Consider the following 14,767-nt stretch of genomic DNA (forward strand, 5'->3'; position numbering starts at 1 on the left):
ATTATGGATCCCAACAATATGTATATATCATCCGGTCATCTCCCCGTCCTAATTTCTTGCTTTCACGTCATGGCACTTGTTTCTTCCAACGGGCTTATGATTTCAAGCTTTGATCTCATTTTTGTGAGAACCAATTGTAATAGGACAATTTTGCGGGGCAGCAATGCAGGGAGATGCAGTTGATGAGGGTTACTGTGCATAGCTGGCTAGAGAAGACGTTGACATGATGCAATTCTTGTTGAAATTGTCTTCTTAAACAGTTCATCGATCGAATCGGCAGCCTCAAAATTTAGGATCATGCGGCTGACGCAATGTGGGAAAAAAAGAGAAAGAAAAGTGATATCTACCATGCAAATATGAATTGGGAAATCAACACTAGGCAGCACAAGCACGCAACAGGCGTTTAATTGAAAAAAAATAATAATAACAAAGGAGTGGTTGATAAATTTCTCTGGTTCCTAGACCTTTGTGGGTCTGCTATACATAGATAGAAGGCACGTACAGTAGCAATGGTTCCTTCACCTGTAGCCTTTCATTTTTTCCTCCCCACAACAAAAGCCCCAAGTAAATACTACAGTAGTAACTAGTAAGCGGAAACACTTTTGGTGAAGTTGACGTTGGATGATGGAGAAAGGCTTCCTCTCTTCAAAACTACAAGCCAGCAGTTGAAAGAACCCACCAACAAGTCTTTTGCAGCTTAGTGTTTGGCCATCTCCTCCTTTTCTTGGTACCGTAATTCCTAACGGTGTCTCCTCTTCATGGTACTGTCATTCCTACTGGTGGGCCGACGATGGCATTCACCATCAAAGGGTAAGACGCCTAAAAAAAGGGTTCGGCATAAGATCCAAAACAGGGTTCACCGCCATAATCTTTTGAATCATGACTCAGTAAAGAAGAAGAGCATAATTTTTTTAAAGCAGCACTCAGTACTCGGTCCCGACATTTATGTAAATGTGGGATCTCTCAAATCAACCCATAGACAGTTGCAATTAAGTTGCATTTGTTGGGTTGGATGGGACATGATCTTATTAAGCTCGTTAGTGAATAACAAGGCCACGCTCTTCGCTCCAAACCCCCGTTAATTACGCAAACGAAAGGCTAAAGCCAGCCAGTGATACATAAATGATAAATTTTACCGTGGACTGTTAGATACGGGGCCCTATCACATCTTTTTAGCAAAGACCCTCCCTCTTCTTTTCGTAAATTCTTTACTTTGGGCAGCTTACCTGGTCCGCTTTCACGCTTTTGTCTCGTGTCATTTACTCATGGATCTTTTTTAGCAGTCAAGAGGTTGTCAAGAATCCTTAATTTCTGCTACGAAAAGCTTTTCTCTGTTAAAGTTTCAACCGTTTTGAAGACCACTAACTCAAGAATTGATCGTTTAAATTCATTTCTATCCCATCCCTCAATGAAGGATCAATGCACATACCAACTAGCATGATCGCAGGCAGAACCTGTTCATGCAGCGGCTGTGGTGGTGGTGGAAATCTTGTTTGGATAACCAACTTATCCCAAATAATATTTTGCTTGCATCATAAACACATTTTTCAACCCACCTTTTTATATTTCCAATCACCTTTTTATCTCACATACATCACATCACAAAAAGTGCTACAGTAATTATTCCAAATAATATTTCAAATAATACCCTATCCAAACAAACCTGAATAATCAAATCTCGAAGTTTACATTTTCGGGGTTGGCACTTGGCAGAGTTGGATGTGCTTTGGGCACTGTGTTTGTTCGTATTTGATACGGTCTCCACCATAGATTATGGCAAGTTCAAGTTCCGAGGCAGCATAATGACCAATCCGACAATTAAAAGAAAAAAAAAGTTAGTGAAGGCACAAGGAAGAAAGCAGAGAGATCACAGAATTCTGTCTCCTTCCTGCCGTCCTCGTGCTGCAGGATCGTTTCGTTCAGTCATTTCTATTTTCCATCACCATATTTGAACGGAGTGCATATAATTTCCATTACCATCATATTAAAGATAAAAGTAGTTTGTATTTTTCTGGACCCATTAACACATCAGCAGCCACTTTGTCACCCTGACATGCCTAATTTGGGAAGGGTATTGTCATTCGCAGAGGATCCACAGTAGAAATGGCAATTGGGAACTGGGGGGGAGGGAACGAGTCGAGCTCGAGTCGAGCTTTGGCTAATCGAGTCGAGCTCGAGTTAATTTTGTGAAGATCGAATTCGAACTCGAGTTCGACGAGCTCAAAATATCAAGTTCGACCTCGAGCTCGACTCAAATTCGAGTCGAGCTCGAACTTAAAAAATAAAAAAATAATTATTATTATTTTATTTTTAAAAATGAATAAAATAATAATTTTTTTAACAAACAATAAAATATTAGGGATATATATGTAATTTTACTATTAAAATAAAAAATAAAAAAATATATATAATTGAGCTCGCGAGCCGCTCGCGAGCCAACGAACTTAATGCTTTTGAGCTCGAGCTCGAGCTCGAAATCGACTTAATTAGCTCGAGCTCGATATTGACGAGCTCGACTCGAGCTCGTATTCGAGCCGCTCGATTCGCGAAACACTCCTAATTGGGACGGAACACCCGCCTCGTAGGGGGATAATGGGACGGGACGGGGGTAATCCCCCTGCCCCCTGCGTTTAGAAACGTTCACCTGTTAAAATAAATAAATAAATAAATGTATGTATATAATATTTAATTTAATTAGTTATAAATTTATAATAATATTATTATTAGTTATATGTATTATATAATGGATATTAGTATATGTAATATAATTAGATTAATAATTATACATGTTTTCTAATAGAAATTATTAATTAATTATACTAGATTAACTAATAAGTTTATACTAAATTCATAATTACACTTAACATAATAACACTTTTTTCCTCAAAAAAAAAAACACAATAATAACTTAATAATTATATTTATATCAAAAATGAAAACTTCACTACTTTAATTATATTTGTTTCATGATGTTGGATTGTATTCAAATAACTCTTGTTTAATTGTTTTTATAAGTTTCAATTGTGAAATTATAATGAATAATAATTTAATGATGTGTTAATATTTTAGTACTTAATTATTTGTCAAATTTTGACTATAAAAAAATTATATGGCAACTTTTTATTAGCTCCCCCGCAAGAAAAGCAGGGCAGGGGGAGGGGGGGGGGGCGCAAAGGACGGGGGAAATTAGTGGGCAGCAGGCCGTTGCCGTCCCTAATCCACAGTGTTAATTGCAACATCAGCTGAAACTTTCAAATTTCATTTGCCGGTGGATTCGTTTAGCGTATCATCACCGTGCCTCGTCAAGGTCCTCATCTACTACAATACTGCATCTTACACTCGAATTTTATATTGGTGCAGCTTTCCTATTTTGTCTTTCCAGAGAATAATCAGCAATAAATATAACAGACCAGACTAACATCCAGATATACAATTCCCTGCACGCAAATTCTGAATAAATAGAACCAAAAAAAAAAATATCCAACAGGGGCAACCAGAGACGGTCTCTTGCACCCTTTTTTTTTTTCCAAAAAAAAGATCCTACAAACTTTCAGAGCTGTTGCATTACAACTACTAGCGTAAATTCCAAAGCAATTAACCTATGGATTCAACTCCATAACACACTTTGAAATATGTTGAAGCAGAGTCCGATCGCCTAATAAAATTATTTCTCAAATGGAAGCACCAACAGCAGGGAGCTCAAGGGCTCCCGGTCATCTTGATCTTTTTCTACATGGTAGGTAAAATCTTTCCAACTTCCAGGCTGATGACATAATCCCCAAATACAGTTGCACGATCAGATGCGGCAACGCATAATTTCTCCATTTGTCGGTTGTTAGCTGACGAGTTTCCTCAAAACTGCTTCCGCCCGCTGCTCAAATTTCGGCAAGGCCCATTCATGCTGGACTATATCTAGACCATCTTTCTCGGCACTCAAACTCTGACAAGAGTAGCAAAAAAGCTTCAAGTTAAAAGCACTCGTCCAATTATCAAACGTGACAGAGTAATGTTTTAGCCATGTCTCACAGGGAAACTTGAAAGCAAAAATATTAATCAATCGATTGGCTCTAAAAACACTATTTTCACATTTAGCACAACAGCATTTCCGCAATAACTGAAAACCCTAAACAAGTTAATGTCAGTAAAAGAGTCGAGTACTAATCAGGATATTGAGCTTTACGTGCTTTTCTGGAGGGTTTTCACCTCAAAGTGCATACTTCCATTTCGAAACCAAGAAGTGATATTCACATCATTTAATAGTTCCAAGCATCAATGGTCAACAGCAAAGTCCATAAGAACATACCTTAGAAGGATCCATACCAAACCCACTCATTTGCATCATACGTTGTGTGTCATCAGTTGCTGTATGAAAGCAGCAAATTAAGATCCCACTGAATGATAACGTTTTCATTCTTTCATATAGGCAAACAGGAGAGAGAGAGAGAGAGACAGAGAGAGGAAAATGCACATCCAGATTGATGATTCAAAAGAACCAGTAATATTCAGGATACTTACCATTTTCCTCTCCCAAAATAAGACTGAACAAGCCCCTTAGCCCAAACAGGTTGAGGAAATACCTGATACGCAGTGTAGATTTATTAACATCCAAGCAATGCAATACTAGAGAAAAACTTTACTGACAACAACACTCAATTACCATGAGCGGCTGCTGACATAGCTGACATCAACAGTACTCAAATCGATACCATTCTGTAACATTGATCTGAACCTCTGTGTCAGTGGAAACGGTATCTTTGCTGAGGAAGAACATATTAAGATGCTTACATCAGTATCCATTAGGATACAAGACCAACCTCAAAAAAAATATCAGTGACTAGGAGGAGAACTATAGAAAGTATGTCATCCAAGCAAAAGGCAAAAACGTCATGCTTCAATCCCCAAGAAAGAGCCAGACTGAATCAACAACATAGATGTAGAAATCAAAGTTGCAGATGCATATATACAATAAACTATATGACAACCAAGACCTTCAAATTCTAGCCAACTTAGCAACTACATCAAGAAGACCAGATCATAGAATGGCTCGTCATACAGAAGTAACACAGAGACAATATCAATGTAGTACTAGACGAGGTAAAAAGAATGAAAGAAAAAGAACAGGCAGACCTGCTACAAAACCCGAGAAGAAAAAGTTGACCCACGCGAAAGTTAGAGTCTGCAGAAGAGAGGATAAAGTTATAATGGCCAGATTCAGCTTTATCTCTGTAAAACCATTAAAGATTCAGCTATAGGCTGTGTCATCAAGAAAAATTAATAATCGATTATTTCTCACCTGTGGTATGATCATTGAAAGATTCTTCTTCATCATATCCATAGCCATGTTGGGGTCAGAAAACATTTGTGCCTGTGCATTTTGAGCTTGGCCCTTGGGCACGAATAACAGTCCATTTTCCTGAAATGTCATATTATAATCCACATATCAAAATATAAGTTAAGCAAATGATGAGTAAACAAAATGCATTCATTTTCGATTTCTACAGACCCACATCATGGAGAAACCTCGCTTCTTTACTCTCTAATCAAGTAACCTCCATTGCCCATGTTATACAGAAATTAGTTAACATACTTCCTGAGTAAATTATACTTATCTCGCCCTAGATCCGTCATTACTGAAAATTTTTTTTTTGAGATTACCCTAGCCTGCCCCCATCAAGTTAATTTCTTTTTTACAGCCTTTTCACTATATTTAGATTTTTATGGACCAAGAAAAGGCCAAAGATTATTGAATCTATGAGAAGCCTTGAGAGAGGGCAAAATAGTTTGCTCAAACTTCTTCCAATTAAATTTCCTTAAAAGTAGTCCATCATCTATCTTCTTACTTAATTTGAAATTTCAGATAACAGTTTTTGTTCTATCAATAGCACTGCTGCACCTTAGTCACAGGAACATATGGCTGCATCTCCTCTGACACTTTCAGCAGTCTAAGTTCACAGTCCAGGCCTACTCCTAAGAAAACAAGTGTAAGTGCACTACCTAGTAAACAACACAGAGTTTCATACTGATTTTTTCCAACCTTTTTAGCAGCCAGGCATTTTCTCAAGGGGATAGTAATAAACATGAAGACTAGAAAGAATGCTAGTCCCAAGCATAAGATCAGCACCCTGGGTTTGTATTTCTTAAACCTCTCTAGTCTATTATCAGCCCCAACAGCAGAATTCAAACTAATTTCAAAGGTAAAGGATGACTAATGAAGCAACATTAGGCATAAGACTTCTAAAGTGAGTGGTAAAGCTATGTGCTGCGGCTAGGAAGTGAATTCAGATAGTTGTTGGTAATGGCCAGATGTCTTATCTCTGGCAGGATTGGTGGCATCCCCTTGGGCCTTTGGCTCAAGTTTTTTCTTCTCAGCTTATTCATTTATTTCGCAGCTCTGAATATTCACAGATTTGTGGCATCCCACATATTTCCAGTCTGCACATGCTCTGAATATCTAAGTAATGCTGTAGTTTCCACAATAACTTCATCATCAATAGCATCCTCCCTTAAATCTGACAGTAAACACATTATACTACAAAATATTCACAGATTTTAGTTATCACTTATTGTAATTCAATTCTCAGATTAACGTCTGCCTTTGCATTCCCTTTCATTTCTTCAATAGTTTGTATAAAGTTCCATTATTTTAGCACTAGACTAAAAACCCTCCTGCTCGCCAATCCAAGCCACCTCCCTGGGGGCCGGGGAAAAAGATAAATTTTCTTAACTAGAAAGTCAAAATGCTTGCACAAATGAAAGGCAACGAGTAAAAAAGCTTTTGGGATTACCGACTCTTAGATCCCGATGCAAAAGAGGGCACAAGAACCTTTTTTTTTAAGTGGGGAGGGGGATTTGCATAACAATTACCTAAGCCAAAAACAAAAACAAAAAAGGAGAAGAAAGAAAATCGAACCTCATTGCTGTAGTAAACTTTACGAGCACGAAAGGACTTGGCAGGGATAAAATTGGCAGCAGCCCTTAAATTCCTAGCCCTAATAATCACCTGCCTGAACAATTAAATTGAAAATAAATTTTTATAAAAAGGCAAAAAAATAGACAAATATTTTGGTTATACCCAAAACATAGATCTCCAGATTAGGGGTAAGCAAGTATACCCTTCTTTGACTATCTTAGGATCGGGCAATTGGGAAGAACTACGCATGAGCTTAGAGACGAAGTAGCGGAGGACTCCGATTAGGACCATCACCACCGATAGTGGTATCAACACCCAGTCCCTTATCGCCGTGTCCAGTACCAAATCCTCCGCCATTCCTCTTTTTTTTCCTTCCCCTTGACTGATTAATTGATTATTAGGCTTCTGCTTTCTCGCAATCCAATCGAAAAGAATATGCTTCTCTTTCACAGAGCTTCGTTAGGATTTAGAACCAGAAGGCTACAGTTAGTGACGGCGGATATTTTGACCCTAAAGGGAAAACGGAAAACGAAAGGAAGTTAGCAATTATCCGGTTTCCCAGTCAAACGCCGTCGTTATGTATTGGGCTTTCTTCACTAAATTTGTTAGCCCAAGCAGTTGTATGCAAAGTTTGCTTGAACCAATGCAAGCTAGGGTGTACATATGCCAATCAAGTTGAATATTTGGTGCTCAAATTTATTTGATTATCTTAATGAGTTTGAAATTTTGTTCAAATTTTGTTTGTTTATTTTTCGAATCAAGGTTGAGCAAACTTTTTTATCGAATTTGTATTTCATTGAATATAAAATATGGTTCAAACTTAGTTTGATTAATTGGCTAATTAAATTCGAACGGGCTCTTATGAAATCGAACTCAATTCGAGTATTGAATAATCTGGTTCATCTCTTGACTCTAACACAAACTACAACCCCTAAAGGGGTTTGGAGAATAATTGGTGCATGCACTCTTCTAAATGCTTCTCAATAAAATCTAAGTAATTTGAGATAACAAATGTAGAACTGTTTTGAAAAATGTGATTTCCATCTCAATATCATAATGTACTAACTCATCTTCCTAGAGTGTTTTTAATCACTCTAGAAAAAGTATCTACAGAAAGAAGAGAGGGGGGGGGGTTCAATAATTATTTCTTTGGAGTCCCAACCAACCTTTGGTTCTACTAATTGATGTGCTGCATTCTCATTTGGATTGCTACTTTAGAGTTTTTCTAAAAAATATATATTATAACGATTTAATATATGTGAAACAAAAAACTATTAGAAAAATATATTCACAGAAAATGTAAAAAACTTTTGACAGAAATGACAATTCAAATAAGTACTTCCCAGTCAAGCAAAACCTCGTTAAAATTTTTTTTAAAAATAGTTAAAAAATATGTTCACAAAAAATATAAGATTTTTTTTTGGGGAGAAATGGCAATCCAAGTATAAGCACTTCCTAGTCAAACAAAACCTTGATTTCGTCCAAAAATAAAAAAAAGTCAAACAAAACCTTGTTAAAAAAAAAGTACACTAACAGGTGACATGTGATTTTCGTTTCAAGCCTAGTATAGTTTTCGAATTTCGATTGCAGAATGATGTCGGAATCTTGGCGTTAAATTTTCTTTGAAGGTATATAAGAGAAACTTATTTTAGAGGAAATCTTGTAATAGTCTATTTGAGTATTGCTTTCTTTCGCAACTTTTCAGAAAGGTTCCAAGCTTGCAGCTGCGGCATTGTTGCTTTATTCTTTATATACGATCTTATTACCTTCCATCCATGCACTACATTTGTTCCTTTTCTCCAACAATTCTAAATCCGACATTCATTTCTTGGATCTTCAATTCACAGGTTCAATCTCCTTCCTGCCTTCATATTCTTCAGCCAAATGATCTCTATTTCCTTTCCATTTACGTGCCCGACGATGCCGTACGAAGTACCACACCAACGCCTACGCCAAAGAGCATGCCTTTCGGACAGGTTTCACTGTTTTCAATCTTCTTCCACAAATAAGCTGCTGCCCAGAGACCAGGGTACATTGTCGGTGGCATGCAAATGCAGTGCTCAAGGATTAGGGTCAGAAGCTGATGATCGCAGAGCTCTGAAAACAGTTCTCAAGCTTTACAAGGCAATCAAGAATAAGAACATCAATGAACTGTCTGATATAATTGGAGAAGAATGCCTATGCAATTGCAATTTTGTCTCCACCTTCCAACCTTTTCATGGTAAGGAGGTAAGCTGAATATACACACGTGCTCGCGCGCACACACAAACCTTGAATGCACGTCTAACCTTCTGGTCTGGGCTTCTCTGTATACCCTCGCATGCAGCAAGTATTGGGATTCTTCTCTTCTCTCATGAAGAACTTGGGAAATAACATTGAAATCGTGGTGCAGCCGACGTTCCATGACGGAATGAATGTTGGTGTATCTTGGAAACTAGGTTCTCTCCCCCTTTCATATTTATTAATTATTTTTTTCCTGTCTAAACGTGGACTAAAGAATATCCTTCGTCTTTATGTCCATTCTTCAGAATGGGGCAAGGATCGCGTCCCTCTGGGCAAAGGTCTGAGCTTCTACACTTGTCACATTTATCAGGGAAAGGTGGTCATAAAGTAAGTAGCACAACAGATGAAAGAAATTTAACTTGCATTAGTTAGTTGTCTTCACTGTCAGCTTCAACTGTGACTAATTGTTTCTGTTTGATTGCTTTATAATCCAGTAACGTAGATATGTTCTTGGAGCCAATCCTTCATATTGAGCCCCTCAGACTGGTGAGTATAGTTAGACTTCAATTTTACTTCCCAGTGCAATGTGAATGGGCTAACCTCGATGTTCCACAGAAAACAATTACATCATTGACGAGTGCCATGGACGACATCTGTTCCAGGGCTTCATTTCAAGGAAAGGCAAAAGCAGCAATGAAAATTTTCTTCATTTTATTTCTCGTGGCCGCATTACTGTACTATCTCAGGCATCGTTTCTAGGCATGTGTGAATCCATGGAGTCGAGAAGTATTGGTAGGGGTGACAGTTTCAACGCAACGGATCTTCTGTCCCACACTCTGTGTCACTTTCTGTCCCACTTTTTATTATATTATTATTTCTCCTTCATAAATATCATGTTTTAGTTCTTTTTTGTTTCCTTAAGATTCAATAACTATTAATTGAGTAATACACAAAATTTAACAAAATCAAAAAATCAAAATGCATAAAAAATGAGATTTTTTATGAATTTTCTGCTGTATTTTTTAATTTTCTATTATATATATATTTTTTAAATTGTTGTATTTATTTTTTACTGAATTAATAATTATTGAATCTTAAGGAAACAAAAAAGAACTAAAACATGATGTTTATGAAGGAGAAATAACAATATAATAAAAAATGGGACAGAGAGTGGCACAGAGTGTGGGACAGAAGATCCGTTGCGCAGTTTCAAGGCCAAAAGAAGAACATCATTCTTCGCAATTAACCATTCATCGGACAGCAGCGGCAAATGTAGAGTTATCAATGCCAAAAACTAATGAGAAATTACATGTTTGGACTGCATAAATTAGATCCAACGCGATGTAGGGTGCCAAATTTGTATTTTCCAAACAACGGTATTAAGTGCATTTGTGCATGGACCTCACACTGAAAGCTTTCAGTTCATCCTCCAAATTTAATAAGCTTTTCAAAGTATTACAAACGAGTTTTGGGAATGAATAAAATATCCATTTTTTTCAGCAAAATGCATAATCAAGCCAAAGTTCTCAATGATTAGGGAAGGGCTGCAATGTTGCCAAATTTAGAATTCGAAACGTGGGGGTGAGAAAGTGAGGAGGGGCAGGAGAATTTTTTTTTTAAACAAAAAAGCCAGAGTATAAACAGGCATCCAAATTCGTCCAAGAGGAAAGTGTGAAGATTATAGACCTTTCATATACAATATTTAGTGCCTCAAATTTTAGATACAAATAATATTTAGCCCAAGAGAGAAGTTGAGATAATAGAAGTTAATCAGAATACCCTTTGAGGATGGTCATTTCGGCTCATGGAGTGCCTCCTGAAGTGCCACCTCGGCAAGACCTGTTGGTTTGGAACCCACCTCATTACCACTTCGGCTAAGATCGTTAGCCGAAGTGACGCTTGAGTATTTGATAACTGCAGAAAGGTACGATGTGACTCCTGACACATCTGACACCTGGGAAGGCTACTCTGACACGCCGCCTGAACCTGACAGATGTCCCCTCACATCTCATAAAGATCGGTCAAGTCTACCGGATGCACTGACCATCTCAGATCTTTAGGGACTCGTGCAGACAGTCCCTCTCTCCTATCCTTCCTCTATAAATTCTCAACATTTCTATTGAGAAAGGGATGATGACCAATTCTCTGGTAACATACTACTCCCTTCTATTATACTACCTCCTTACAACCGAACTAACTTGAGCTTCGGAGTTATATCAGGGGATTCAGCCCCTCTTACTACCCAAGCAGGTGACCACGTCCAAGAGAGCTGCCAAAGATAAAAATACTTCTCCAGTTCGGGTGACTTACTCCAGCGGAACGAAAATCACCTCTTCAATTGGCGCCGTCTGTGGGAACGCAAAGACATCAGAGTATGAAGCCTACGCGTTCTAAGAGTAGAAAAGCTCTCACCATTGGTGCTGAGCAAAGCAATGCAGCTTCACAAGAAGACATATCTGAAGGGCAGGGGCCTCCAAGGACCCAGCCCGCAAACGAAGAAGCCATCACTCGTATGGCCGAGTTTGTAACCGAGAACCCCAACATCTTTGAGGAGTTGGGAAAATATTTAAAGAGGCAAGGCAAGCAGAAGGCTGAGTCCTCTAAAAGAAAGTCAGATGGATCTCCTGAAGGTTCATCTGAAGAGGAGTCTGATGGGAGGCGCCTAAGCCGGAGTGCGTCGAAACGAGCGTTTTCCAAGGCCACCTCCAAGGTAGCCTCCCTAACTAAGGCCTTTTCTCGAGGTCTCCTGGGGCGACGACCTGAGGAAGAACCTCGGCCCCTGGGAATACCTGGGGTGAATTATATGAGGGCCTCGCCTTTTACCGACGACATTAACGAGGAAAGGCTTCCTCCAAACTTCAAGCTGCCCGCGATACCGTCTTATGACGGCCGAGGTGATCCCGAGGATCACATTCATGCCTTCATCTCGGCCTTCCGCTTATACTGCATCCCTGACCCCGTCATATGCCGAGCCTTCCCAGTATTCCTCCAGGGGACAGCTCGAAAATGATTTTGGGGATTAGAACCTAGGAGCATCTCAACCCTGGGAGGACTGGTGGAAAGATTTCTCCATAGGTTTATTTCATCCCGACCTACGACCCGAACCTCGGCTTATCTGCTGAACATGCAGCAGAACCCGGGTGAGTCACTTCGGTCGTATGTTCAGAGGTTCCATGAAGAAAGCGTGCAGATACCTGATCCTAATGAGCAGGTCACACATCGCCGCTTTCACCCATGGGCTCGTTTCCGGGGTGTTCAACACGGGGATTCACAAGAAATATCCCCGCACCCTCCACGAGCTGTGGTTAAAGGTTGAGAAGGGCATACAAGCCGAAGATCTCAACCGCATGAAAAAGGAGGTTCAAGCTGCTCGCCCGAGGGCCGACCCCCGAAAGGGAAAAGAGCTTGGCCGAACTGAGGTGGGGACGGGCAGTGGCTTCCAAAGTCCTGCCCGAGATCGCCGCAGTGTGTTTGACAGGATATCTAAGGGAAAGGCATCTATCCCCGAGTCTGAACTAACTCCTTTGAACACTAGCCGGTCTCGGGTGCTATCCATAATGGAACAAAATAACCTTGGAAAGGCACCCCCCAAGATGCAGGGCAACAGGGACAAGAGGAACTCGACCCTCTATTGCTTATATCACCGAGATATAGGACATGAAACCGAGGACTGCAACGATCTCAAGAGAGAGATCGAGAACCTCATTAGACAAGGCCACCTCAAGCAGTTCATCCGCCTAAGTGGAGGTCATCCGCGTGATGAGAATCAACGTGATAAGCGAGGTGACCAACTCCAAGATGAGAGGTGGACGTCGAGAACCAGTTGCCAACCTCCTGAGGATCCTAGGGAGTCGAAGAGGCCACCCGGAGACGGATCCTCAGGTCAAGGATTAGGATATGGACCAAATATTGCCGGAGTCATCAACACCATTGCCGGAGGTCCGACGGGAGGAGATAGTCAAAACTCTCGGAAGAGGACCTACAGACAAGCCAACCCGGATCAGGCTGAGTCGAGCTCTCGCCTGTCCGAGGTGATTACTTACGGGCCCAGTGATCCCGTCCCAGCTGCCTCCAGCAGTCATGAAGCTTTGGTGATTGAAATCCTCACCAATAACTAAATCGTGAAAAAGGTATACATTGACCCGGGGAGTTCAGTTGACGTCATGTACCTCCGTACCTTTGAGAGCCTTAAACTGGCCAGGGAGTGCATGACCCCGGTGAGAACCCCTCTTGTCGGGTTCGGGAGACACATTGTGCACCCCGAAGGGATGGTGACTTTGACAGTGACTGTAGGGCGTCACCCCCGCTGCAGAACCATCCCCGTCAATTTCGTAGTGGTCAAGACTGACTCCCCATACAACTTACTCCTAGGCCGACCTACACTTAATGCTTCGCGGGCAGTATACTCCACCTATCACCTAAGCTTTAAGTTTCCTACTCCAGAGGGGGTAGCCGAGGTCAGCAGCGACGTCTGCGCTGCCCGGGAGTGTTATCTCGCCACTCTACAAGCAGCCTCCCCGTCCACCTCCGGAGCAAGGCCCGAGAGGAGGTCAAATATCCTCTCAATAGATAGTATCGATCCTCAGCGAGCTGAGAAGATCCCGAGGCTGGAGACTGGGGATGAGGTGGAAGAATTCCCTCTGGACCCCACGAAGCCTGATCAAACGATTCGCGTCGGTACCCGATTGCCCAGTCTTGTCAAAAGAGGTATGGTGAGCCTCCTCAGAGAATACCGGGACGTCTTTGCTTGGGCCGCAGAGGAGGTTCAAGGGGTCCCGCATCACCTCATGATACATGAGTTGAACGTCGACCCCCAAATCCGCCCGGTCAAACAGAAAAGAAGGCACCTCGGCCCTGAGCGTAGCCGAGCTGTTGGCGTAGAGGTGGACAAGCTCCTCCCTGCAAAGATCATCCGGGAGGTCCAATATCCGACCTGGTTATCCAACCCGATCATGGTAAAGAAGGACACTGGGGTTTGGAGAATGTGCGTCGACTTCACCGACCTCAACAAAACTTGTCCCAAGGATTGCTACCCGTTGCCCAAGGTCGATACCTTGGTGGACTCGGCAATGGGTTATGAGGTCCTCTGCTTCTTTGATGCCTTCAAAGGGTACCACCAGATCGGAATGAGTCCGAAGGATCAGGAAAAGACCTCCTTCTACACTGACCGAGGCACATATTGCTACACCACTATGCCTTTCGGATTGAAGAACGCCGGGGCCACATACCAACGCTTGGTTAACCAAGCCTTTAAGTCTCAGATCGGCCGGATGGTTGAGGCCTACGTAGATGATATCCTCCTCAAAAGTCGGACAACCTCCACATTCCTTGCCGACCTGAAAGAAGTCCTGGAAGTCTTTCGGAAGACGCGAATGATGCTAAACCCCAAGAAGTGTGTCCTGGGGGTAACTTCGGGGAAGTTTTTGGGCTACCTCGTCTCCAGGCGAGGTATTGAAGCAAATCCAGACAAGGTGAAAGCAATTCAAGAAATGTCTCCACCTCGGTGCGTCCGCGATGTCCAAAGGTTGACGGGGCGGTTGGCCGCCCTGAATCAATTCCTATCGCATTCAGCCTCCAAGGCATTGCCATTTTTCAAAGTCCTCAAAAAGGCCAACAACTTCTCCTGGACTGAAG

General features: G+C 41.1%; 3 protein-coding genes across 3 annotated transcripts; 2 read left to right on the plus strand and 1 right to left on the minus strand.

The window, feature by feature from the left end:
• Positions 1-3,327: 3,327 nt before the first annotated feature.
• Positions 3,328-7,454, minus strand: LOC113783057 (ER membrane protein complex subunit 3). Its single transcript, XM_027329077.1, has 8 exons — positions 7,113-7,454; positions 6,911-7,004; positions 5,294-5,413; positions 5,128-5,176; positions 4,658-4,757; positions 4,516-4,577; positions 4,304-4,362; positions 3,328-3,940 (listed from the first exon to the last, which is right to left on the minus strand). The coding sequence occupies exons 1-8, from the start codon at positions 7,265-7,267 to the stop codon at positions 3,836-3,838; spliced, it is 744 nt and encodes a 247-aa protein (XP_027184878.1). The 5' UTR covers positions 7,268-7,454; the 3' UTR covers positions 3,328-3,835.
• A 1,376-nt stretch (positions 7,455-8,830) lies between these two features.
• Positions 8,831-9,938, plus strand: LOC113783304. The gene is made up of 5 exons (XM_027329397.1): positions 8,831-9,139; positions 9,237-9,348; positions 9,439-9,520; positions 9,628-9,679; positions 9,749-9,938. Exons 1-5 carry the CDS (start codon positions 8,831-8,833, stop codon positions 9,890-9,892), a joined length of 699 nt encoding a protein of 232 aa, XP_027185198.1. The 3' UTR covers positions 9,893-9,938.
• A 2,353-nt stretch (positions 9,939-12,291) lies between these two features.
• LOC113783305 lies at positions 12,292-13,251 on the plus strand. The gene has a single exon (XM_027329398.1). It carries the CDS (start codon positions 12,292-12,294, stop codon positions 13,249-13,251), a length of 960 nt encoding a protein of 319 aa, XP_027185199.1.
• The last annotated feature ends 1,516 nt before the right edge of the window (positions 13,252-14,767 follow it).

The sequence above is a fragment of the Coffea eugenioides genome, chromosome 9, assembly GCF_003713205.1.
Source record: "Coffea eugenioides isolate CCC68of chromosome 9, Ceug_1.0, whole genome shotgun sequence".
In the NCBI taxonomy this organism is placed as follows: Eukaryota; Viridiplantae; Streptophyta; class Magnoliopsida; order Gentianales; family Rubiaceae; genus Coffea; species Coffea eugenioides.

Bases quoted from the DNA above. Each gene is read 5' to 3' on its own strand.
- LOC113783057 (XM_027329077.1), bottom strand. From the start codon at position 7,267: ATGGCGGAGGATTTGGTACTGGACACGGCGATAAGGGACTGGGTGTTG. The intron at 5,177-5,293 runs GTGAGAAATAAT...TCTCTTCTGCAG, and splicing joins TTTCAATGATCATACCACAG to ACTCTAACTTTCGCGTGGGT. The intron at 4,363-4,515 runs GTAAGTATCCTG...GCTTTCATACAG, and splicing joins TATTTTGGGAGAGGAAAATG to CAACTGATGACACACAACGT.
- LOC113783304 (XM_027329397.1), top strand. From the start codon at position 8,831: ATGCCGTACGAAGTACCACACCAACGCCTACGCCAAAGAGCATGCCTT. The intron at 9,349-9,438 runs GTTCTCTCCCCC...TCCATTCTTCAG, and splicing joins TGGTGTATCTTGGAAACTAG to AATGGGGCAAGGATCGCGTC. The intron at 9,680-9,748 runs GTGAGTATAGTT...GATGTTCCACAG, and splicing joins ATATTGAGCCCCTCAGACTG to AAAACAATTACATCATTGAC.
- LOC113783305 (XM_027329398.1), top strand. From the start codon at position 12,292: ATGTTCAGAGGTTCCATGAAGAAAGCGTGCAGATACCTGATCCTAATG.